Source organism: Amphimedon queenslandica, unplaced genomic scaffold (genome assembly GCF_000090795.2).
Source record: "Amphimedon queenslandica unplaced genomic scaffold, v1.1 AMPQUscaffold_13402, whole genome shotgun sequence".
In the NCBI taxonomy this organism is placed as follows: Eukaryota; Metazoa; Porifera; class Demospongiae; order Haplosclerida; family Niphatidae; genus Amphimedon; species Amphimedon queenslandica.
In genome coordinates, this window is record NW_003546362.1 from 17,946 (window position 1) to 28,286 (window position 10,341).

General features: G+C 34.4%; 2 protein-coding genes across 3 annotated transcripts in view; both read left to right on the forward strand.

Annotated features, from left to right (window-relative positions):
* Positions 1–1,678: 1,678 nt before the first annotated feature.
* Positions 1,679–3,748, forward strand: LOC109582078 (uncharacterized). The gene is made up of 7 exons (XM_019996671.1): positions 1,679–2,265; positions 2,329–2,511; positions 2,554–2,681; positions 2,735–2,887; positions 2,941–3,133; positions 3,181–3,240; positions 3,288–3,748. The coding sequence occupies exons 1-7, from the start codon at positions 1,719–1,721 to the stop codon at positions 3,659–3,661; spliced, it is 1,638 nt and encodes a 545-aa protein (XP_019852230.1). The 5' UTR covers positions 1,679–1,718; the 3' UTR covers positions 3,662–3,748.
* Positions 3,749–4,747: 999 nt separating this feature from the next.
* Positions 4,748–10,341, forward strand: part of LOC109582077 (uncharacterized) — a 13,523-nt gene continuing 7,929 nt past the window's right edge. The window contains exons 1-6 of one of the 2 annotated variants that reach the window (XM_019996670.1): positions 4,748–5,260; positions 5,485–5,666; positions 6,208–6,411; positions 6,701–6,893; positions 7,105–7,356; positions 7,745–7,840. In XM_019996670.1, the coding sequence (XP_019852229.1) occupies positions 4,750–5,260; positions 5,485–5,666; positions 6,208–6,411; positions 6,701–6,893; positions 7,105–7,356; positions 7,745–7,840 (1,438 nt within the window). In that variant the 5' untranslated portion in view covers positions 4,748–4,749. The remainder of the gene's footprint in view (positions 5,261–5,484; positions 5,667–6,207; positions 6,412–6,700; positions 6,894–7,104; positions 7,357–7,744; positions 7,841–10,341) is intronic. The other variant, XM_019996669.1, reaches the window with a different exon arrangement.

Consider the following 10,341-nt stretch of genomic DNA (forward strand, 5'->3'; position numbering starts at 1 on the left):
TTGTTCTAAAACTATCTGTATTGTTATTATTAGTGTTCTCTATTGTGGTTTTGTTATGTACATGAAAGTTGCTGACCTTTTGAGTTATTCTCATTTTTCAGTGATTTATAATAATCAACCTAGTTGTTTTTAAGTGATATTGTACTCAGCGAAGTTGCACATATACACATACACAATGTTGAGTATGGAAATAGTATCCTGTACTCAATATACAGTAGGTCAAACTGTCTATGCATTACAAATAATAAGATTCATGTACGGTGACCTCTGCTTACCATATATGGTATCATCAGCAATAATCATAGTACATGTTCGTGCGGTGCAATGTATAAGGAACAAACAATATTGAATATCACTATCTAATACTTTTTATATTGATTGAACCAGTCTTTAGTGTGTATATATTATCTGTATATTCTGTTACACTGTATCATGTTGTTATGCATATACTGATTACTCTCTTCTTTTACATGTAAATTATTATTCAGTTAAAGGTGATGATAGTAATGATATTATGAGCAGTGTATTAGAAGATATGTCGCAAGAACAGGAAAAGTTGATTGAAGAAAAACAAATCATTACTGGTTAGTGTATTATCAGTACATAATATTAGATGAGAGAATATTCTATTAATGTAGAAGATTACGAGAAACTGAAACTCAAAGTAGCTGATATGGAAGAACAATATCTCAAGGAGAAACAGATCATTATTGGTTAGCTAACTATACACACAGCATGTATTAGATGAGAGAATATGTTTATTGTGTAGACAAGAATCAAAATTTCAAAACTGAGAAAGACAACATTATAGCCAAACTGACATCACAAGTAGAGGAACAATCACAGAATGAGAAACAGATTATTACTGGTTAGTATATCATCATCAATCAATAATAATTATTAATATTCTATTAATATATAGACCTTAAAGAAAAGGAGTTGTACATAGCCAAACTAGTGAAGGAAAGACAAGAGAGGGTCCTCAAGCAACCTATCAAAGAGACTAATTCCATTGGACTACAATTTAATTACCTGATCCCTTCAATGGGTAAGAGTATTATTGACTGACTGACTGAGTGCAGGGTTTCCCACAGAATTTTGGCATATTGCTCATGCAGCTTCTTGTCAGTGGATTTTTAACTTGCTCAAAAATTGGGGTGTACTAAAAATTAAAAAAGTACAAGGTTTTTTCTAAAAAATTACAAGAAAAGAATTCTCCATTTTTATAATGTTTTTAATGCATATAAATGATTTTATGTTGTGTAGAAAATTTAAATTGATTCCAATCAAGTTTGGATTTTAATGAATTTTTAAAGTTGCTCAAAAATTATACCAACAATCAAAGGATTTTGGTATTTAGCCAATTTTTTCAAAATGACTAGGAGAAATTTCTCTTTTTTATAATTTTTCTAATACATATACATGTTCTTGTATTGTATCAGTTTTCAGCTGATTCTGATCAAGTTTGGATTTTTATGAATTTTATAGTTGCTCAAATATTAGGTCATGTACTGTATTGTAGTGATTCTCAGCTCATGAAGGTCATGCTGTTTATTTCTTTTAATATGCTTTGTGGGAAACCCTGACTGAGTGTATACAATCGTATGTGTACTCACTGTATATATTTTGTATAATTGAAAGATAAATTGGATTGTCTGAGTGATGTCCAGGTAGCAGAGAGGAAGCTGTTCTTAATTCAAGGAGACAAACCTCAACTGATGAATTGGGAGAAATATGGTCTAAGGATTGGAGTACAAAAGGAGAGCTTACTGTCTTCTGAGACAGTAGAAGCAGCAGTGGTTGCTCTTGTAGGAGGAGAGTTCCAGTTTCCTCCTAATACTGTCCTAGTCAGTGCTGTGTATGCAGTATCACTCTCAAAGCCTCTCCGTAAATGGCTCATATTAGAAATACAGCACTGCGTTCATTTAACTGGACAACCAGATCTTAGTCGTCATCTCAAGTTTGCTATATCTCCCATAAACACACCCAGTCTTCCTTACCACTTCTCATCAGTTGAGGGAGGAGAGTTTGAAGTTGATAGTTGGTATGGATCCATTCAACGTAAAGAGTTCTGTTTAGTAGCTATTGTTGGGGAAAAATTTCTACCCAAATCATCAACTAATGGAGATGAGTCAGAGGAAGAGGAGGAGGAGGAAGAACAAGCAGAAGAGGAAACTGAGGAGGAAGTAGAAGATGGTAATAGTGATTCATCCAGTGATTCTGATAAGACTAAAGATCCACCAGGAGGTAGCAGTGGAGGACAAGGTGAGTAATGAGTCAGTCAGTGTGTACTAGTATATAATGAACTGAATCTATTCCACTATATAGGAGAGTCTACTAGTAATGAGGGAGTAGAAGAAGAGGAGGAGACTGGAGGTGAGCCATTACATGAGGAAGGAAATGAAGAGCAAGATAATGAAAGAGTAGAAGAGTCAAAGGATCATGAAGAACCACAGCATGAAGAAGCAACTGCTCCAATACCTTGTACTGAGATTAGTTCAGATTTTAATAGTGAGTATATCGACACAGGGATTGTAATATTTTTGTGCATAGGTAAAATGGTTGTTTCCACTGGTGTAGTAGAGAATATGACATATGCTGGACAGGTTTATTATGAGGAGAAAAGAAATAAAGATTTAGTGACCTTCACAGCAGCTAAGAAATTGAGTGCACTCATTGAGGTACATTATATACAAGTACATATACAAGTAGATATTAATTCATATACATGTAGTTCATTGAGAAGAAACACGTACAAGCTGATATTGATCAACATGTCTATTTTTCCTATGGTCCTTCCTGTTCATATATTGAATTAAAGTTTGATGAACCACAAGATGAGCCATTCACTGGTTGGAGTATTAAGCCTCACCTTAAGCCTTGTAGAGTAAGTATTGCAATATAATGTATAACTGATGGTTGATATGTCTATATTAACAGTTGCGTCGTTGTGATATTGATAATTTTGGTGACGCTAATTATCCTGTTCCTCCATCTTGTTTGATATCAATATATGGATCACCTGGTGCTGTACCATCACTACATTACTCTGTACCACTAGTGGGTGTTGTTGACCCAGTTACATTGCTCATTCATTGTTCATTGAGAACTACTCCTCCTCTTCCCTCAGCAAGTAATCAGTATAGATCATTTCATTTATTTATTTATTTATTTAATCAGATCCTAATAGCTCTATGGCCTCTAATGAATCAATGTCAGTATCATCCACTGGAGGAGCTAGTAAGTGATAATAATGTGTGTATATACTGACCTTTGACCTCTGTTAGGCCCATCAGCTATTGCTGATGTCAATAAAGTAAAGAAAGTGATCAATGATGTTCTTATATCTCATTATGCTGCTCTCAATTCTTTGCCTAAGAAGTCTCTTACTGGTCTTGTCAATCAGTTGTACACAGCTAAGCTTATTAGTAATGAAGTTAGACAAGCTCCTTCAATGGAAGAGTGCATTGATGAGTTCAAGGCCAGTCTCAGTTTCAAGAGGAAGTTACCTCAAGTGGAGGAGCACTGTCAAAAGTTCTTAAGCTCATTCATTGCTGTAAGAGGCAGTTATGCTGATGCAGCAATAGCTTTAGGTGAGGACTGGATTGAAGCTATTAGGAATGAATTAACACTTGATTTCAATATTAATGTTGATAAATAATTTCTGTATAATTATAGAGTAATTGCTTTATTAGTTTTCCATGTCATAGGTGTTAATTATGTTATAGTCAAGAAAGATCTAAATGTACATGTGCATGTATAAACAATGTTTTTGTTCTCTTAGCTGATGTGTACACCATAAGCCAAAAGTTAGCATGTATGATACAAGACACTGCCCAAAATCAATGAATCGAGCCTGATTACAGTATTAATAGTCTCATGTCCCTTCTTTGGGCACAAGACTACAGTATGATACAGTCTTACAAGTATCATTCCTGAATATGCATGTTCCTCTGGCTGAATTACTAGTGACATATTCCAGCATCATCAAGCTAGGCTCATTCCCATGTTAGCTGTCCAAAATCTATGATTCAGGATGCAGTAGGCTTGATCATGACTGATGTTATTCATAATTCAATCACAAACTTTTGTCTGTAGTTGAATGAGCAAACACCACAATGATGTCTTTTAATAACGTGGCTATGTATGTACTGTCATGCATCTTGTCATCAGCAGTGGCTCAGCCTGACTATCCAAACAATAACAAAAATGAATAAAATACCATGTATTTAGATACTACTTATACTACATGTATATCCTATAGTGCTTTATTTAGGCAATTTTGCTGTAAAATTGTAATTAGCAGCAGTTTCTAATTTGGCAATTTTTGTGTACATGCAAGTGCTTTACTGAGCGCGCACAGTGGACTGGGTTAATTTTTCTAGTTGTTCCAGCATGGATATAAATCTAATTCCAGGATACATATCTATGGTTCCAGGCTGACCAGCCATAATTAAGTGATCCTGAAGTGAATGGCATGTCTCTGATAGGGTAAATGTCATAATAACGGGTGTGGTCTATAAAGTGACTGAAATTGCTAATTAAATAATGTTGGAATGTTAGGAGTGGCTCGTTAGTGTTTAGAAGCTTGAAGAAGAGGATGTCTGGAAAAAGTTAGTTTATCTATCTCTCCCTCGATTTCTCCCTACCATTTTTATCCTGCTCTGTCTTCATGCTTTCTCTTTCTATTTATTCTTCTGTAGTCATTGTCTTCATTTCTATCATTATTTATTTACTACAGGTTTCAAAATGAGAACTGAACACAAAGCTCCTGTAATCGGGGAGTCCCTCTACCTGTGGGCAGGGAATCAGATTGACTTACCTGCAGATCATGACTCCCTTCAAAAGAGGGAACTGACCTCAACAGTTGATGTTTACCAGCTTTCTACTGCTGACTGGTCCTCTCACCTAACAAGAGGTACTCCTCCATTAGGAGTCGCTGGCTACTCCTGTACCACCTCTCATTCTAATATTTACTATTTCGGTGGATGGTGTGGTCATGATGACTGTTACCACAATACGTTGAATGTACTGAATACAATAAAGATGCAGTGGACTTTATGCAGCAATGCCGAACAGTTGTTGATGAAGAAAGGCTATGCTGGAATGGTATTACTGGAATTTGATGCAGCAGAATACCTTGTCATAATAGGAGGGTATGGCTCTGCACCAACTGTTTACCATCCTCAGTTTCAATACGATCAACTTAATGATGGTCGTGTTCATACTAATGAACAATTACTTTATAATGTGTCCACTAGTAAGTTTCTCTTCAATAGCTTTATACATGTAGTTGTATACACTATGCTGATTTAATTATAGTAATTAACTCTATAATGCACAATTATGTGTTTAAGTTACATGTACATGTACACATGCTTGAATTCATAATTATAATGTTATTATACATGTACTAATCTACCAATTATACTTTATATTGTTAACATGTTATGATAGATGATCACTGTATTCTCTTCACTTTAGAACAATTCATTGTTCCATCTGTCAGTGGACAGTGTTGTCTACCAACTGATACTTTTATAATTGAGAAGATTACTACTGCCGGTAATAGAGGAATAATGTTTGGAGGTTTAGTGACTGTTAATGATCATGAGACTGCAGTTACTAACAGTGTTTACATATTCAGTGTGACACATAATATAATAGTAAGTTTGTTGTATTGTATTGTATAGGAATATGTTATCTCAGTATTATCACTAGAGGATATATTGTGTTATATATACTCATATTAACTGTATCTTGTGTATTAATATTATATTAAATATTCACAAAACTTTGATACTACATAAAATATTTTTATATGCTGAGTATGGTGTATCTCAAAGTCTGAAGAAACAGTCAAACATCAGGCATTTTCCAACCATTTTGTTCTTCATCCAACCAATTTCTGTTGTTCTACCATTTTGCCTGAACAACATCATTTTTGAAATAATGATTATGAATACTGGTAATTTAACATAATAACCAATTAATCATGCCTGATTTGGACTGATTGTTTGATAAAAATGGCAGATCAATTTAATTGTCTCAATATTGTTTGAACATGTAATTTCAGGCTCTGGATAGTATCCAATAACCATTCACATCAATGTTAGAATTAATTTTTACATGCTACACCTTTTATTTGTATAGCCACATTCATGCATATTCATTTTCGCTGGCTGATATTTGTTTATCTACATGTAGAACTGGGAGATATTAAAACCAGGAGCAATACCTAGTGAGGGACTGTGGCCTGTGGAGAGATGTGATCATGCTAGTGCTATTATCAATGGTGACTATACCTCACCTACACTAGTAGTGATTGGCGGACGGGATAATAAGAATCAACTAGTTAATGAATGTTTGTTATTTGATAGTATCACTACTGGTCAGTGCAGTTGTAGGAAGGTATGTGTGTGTATAGTACTGTAATGATGTGTGTGTGTGTGTGTATAGTTAGGTCAGTTGACAGTATGACACTAGTACTGATGTATATTGATGATAAATTAGTAATTAATTGTTATTGTGTTCAGCGGATAGCACTATCACTGATAAAACATTTACATTACAATATGAATTTGCCCACAAATTTGATAAAAGTTACACATGACATTATTTTATGAACCAAACTTAATTAATGTGTGAGTACTAAAATATCATGTATCAGTAATTACTTGTATGCTCCCTTTATCTACAGATTCCTCTACCTGAATCTGTTACTGGTAGATACAGTCATTCACTCACAGCAGTCACAATGTCACCACACTGTGTGTGGCTAGTCATTCTTGGAGGATTTGAAAAGTTTGAATGGGAAAAGGTTAGAGGAAGAGTAAAGCCGATTGTCACATTTATCACTGATTCTAATAGACTAATAATGATCATTGAATTAAGTAAGATAATATTAATCAATTGTACGGATATGTACATAATTTCCCACCCATTTTTATAGTGAATACTGTAAATTTCAGATATAGCATAGATTTTCTATTAATTTTATTTTGTATACTGTACACACTACAATACCACTGTGTGTGTGGACAACTACTGAGAATAATATTGGGATTTATTATTATAATTTTAATTTATCTTATTGTCTCTCAGTATATAGTGAAGCTGGTGAGTGGATAGTACAGGCAGTACTTGATGGTAATAATCTCACTAGTAAGAACTATCAAGAAAAGTATCAATCATACAGCAAGACCAGAACATGGTGGATGGAACAGCTAATAGAATATCCCACAGAGAAGGAAATGAAGCTTCAAAGATATATACAATCTTTACATCAAGAGCTACAAGTGGCTCATCAGAGCAAAGTATCACTACAGGAGGCACTGGTTGAGGCCAATAAACAAGGTATATAGGATGCTATACACAGACACACTATTATGTGGTTAGTGCAGTATGTCGGACTGTATGCATTACAGTGCTGGTTTACATTATAATACTAGTGTATTTAGATAATGTTGAGTATGGAAATAGTATTCTGTATTCAGTATACTGACATGTAGGGCAAATTGTCAGGCAATACTTCACAAATAATGAGATTCATAATTATACTGCATGACTTCTGCTTAACATACCATTTGCAATAATCATGTACATGTATTTACTGTAATGTAGTACAAATTTTTATAAGCTTTTTGTACATGTACATTGGTTAAAAGTTGAACTATAGTTTTTGGTGTGCATCTGTTTAGTTGCATTATTATGATAAACTCTCTTCTTTTTTATCATCATTCAGTTAAAGGTAATGATAGTAATGATATTATGGGCAGTGTATTAGAAGAGATGAGACAAGAACAGGAAAAGTTGATTGAAGAGAAACAGATTATTACTGGTTAGTGTATTATCAGTACATAATATTAGATGAGAGAATATTCTATTAATGTAGAAGATTATGAGAAACTGAAACTCAAAGTAGCTGATATGGAGGAGAAGGAGGAACAATATCTCAAAGAGAAACAGATCATTATTGGTTAGTTAACACTACACACAGCATGTATTAGATGAGAAAATATGCTTATTGTATTGACAACTATCAAAATCTAAAAACTAACATTTTAGAGAAAGACAAAGTTATAGCCAAACTGACATCACAAGCGGAGGAACAATCACAGAATGAGAAACATATTATTACTGGTTAGTATATCATCATCAATCAATAATAATTATTAATATTCTATTAATTTATAGACCTTAAAAAAAAGGAGTTGTACATAGCCAAACTAGTGAAGGAAAGACAAGAGAGGGTCCTCAAGCAACCTATCAAAGAGACTAGTTCCATTGGACTACAATTTAACTACCTGATCCCTTCAATGGGTATGAGTATTATTGTGTGATTGACTGCATGGCTCTTTGGCTTATATAGTACTCATTCTAGTACAGTCTATTTTGACAAAAATCACAATGAGACAATCTTCTATTTTTGTCATTTTTAATACATACATGTATGCATGTTCATATGCTGTGTAGCTGGTTTCAGTCAACTTGTAATTTTTTTTTGATTTTTTAAAGTTGCTTAAAAATTGGAAGAATGTCTAGAAGAGAATTATCCATTTTATAATTTTTGTGATATAAATACATGTTTTTTATGTAGAAAGGTTGAGCTCATTTTGATTAAGTTTATATCTTTCATAAATTTTTACGTTTCCGGCCCAAAAGCAAAGCTATAGCCCAAAAGCTATAACCTTTAGTCTTTACATGGTCACATTTTTATCAAAATGACTAAGAGGAACGTCTGCACTATAATTTTGGTAATTTTTTAATACTTATACATATTTTTATGCTGTGTAGAAAATTAGAGAAGATTTTGACCAATTTTTGGATTTTTATGAATTTTTTAAGTTGCTCCAAATTCAAATTCCATAAACTGTATTGTAGTGCTTGTCAGCTCATGAAGCTCATTCTGTTTGTGTACTCACTGTATAAATTTTGTATAATTGACAGAGAAATTGGACTGTCTGAGTGATGTTCAGGTAGCAGAGAGGAAGCTGTTCTTAATTCAAGGAGACAAACCTCAATTAATGAATTGGGAGAAATATGGTCTAAGGATTGGAGTACAAGAGGCTAGCCTGTCCTGCACTGATACTGTAGAAGCAGCAGTGGTTGCTCTTGTAGGAGGACAGTTCCAGTTTCCTCCCAATACTGTCCTAGTGAGTGCTGTGTATGCAGTATCACTCTCAAAGCCTCTCCTCAAACGACTCATATTAGAAATACAGCACTGCGTTGCTTTAACAGGACGACCAGCTCTTAGTCGTCATCTCAAGTTTGCCATAGCTCCCGTGAGCATACCCAGTCTTCCTTACCAGTTTTCAATAGTTGAGGGAGGAGAGTTTAAACCTGATAGTTGGTATGGATCCATTCAACGTAAAGAGTTCTGTTTGGTAGCTATTGTTGGAGAGAAACATCTACCCAAATTGTTAACTGATGGAGATGAGTCAGAGGAAGAGGAGGAGGAGGAACAAGAGGAACAAGCAGAAGAGGAAACTGAGGAGGAAGTGGAAGATGGTAATAGTGATTCATCCAGTGATTCTGATAAGACTAAAGATCCACCAGGAGGTAGCAGTGGAGGACAAGGTGAGTAATGAGTCAGTCAGTGTGTATTAGTGTATAATGAACTGAATCTATTCCACTATGTAGGAGAGTCTACTAGTAATGAGGGATTAGAGGAAGAGGAGGAGACTGGAGGTCAATCATTACATGAGGAAGGAAATGAAGAGCAAGATAATGAAAGAGTAGAAGAGTCAAATGATCATGAAGAACCACAGCATGAAGAAGGAACTGCTCCAATACCTTGTACTGACAGTAGTTCAGATTTTAATAGTAAGCAACAGCAAATGTTAATTATTGTACTTTTGTGAATATAGGTAAAGTAGTGGTTTCAACTGGTATAGTGGAGAATATGGCTTATGCTGGACTGGTTTATTATGAGGAGAAAAGAGCAGAAGATTTGGTGACATTCGCTGCTGCAAAAGATTTAAGTGCACTGCTTGAGGTAACTTCACTTATATTATGTAATTATGTAGCCGTCTGACTTTGTTTATAGTTTATTAAAAAAGACTGTCCTCATGCTGAAAGAGGGCAAAATATTCTATTTCGTTTTAAAGATTATCATGGATATATTGAGTTAAAATTTGATGCACCTCAAAAGAAATCATTCACTGGTTGGAATATTGAGCCTCACATGGACTCATGCAAAGTAATTAAGAAGGAATGAGGCCCATAATATGTTCTGGCATTATGTTTATTAATAGTTTCTACGTTGTGATGTTGATAAGTTTGGTGAAGCTAATTATCCTCTTCCTTCCATTTGCTTAATCTCAGTCTATGCTTCACCTG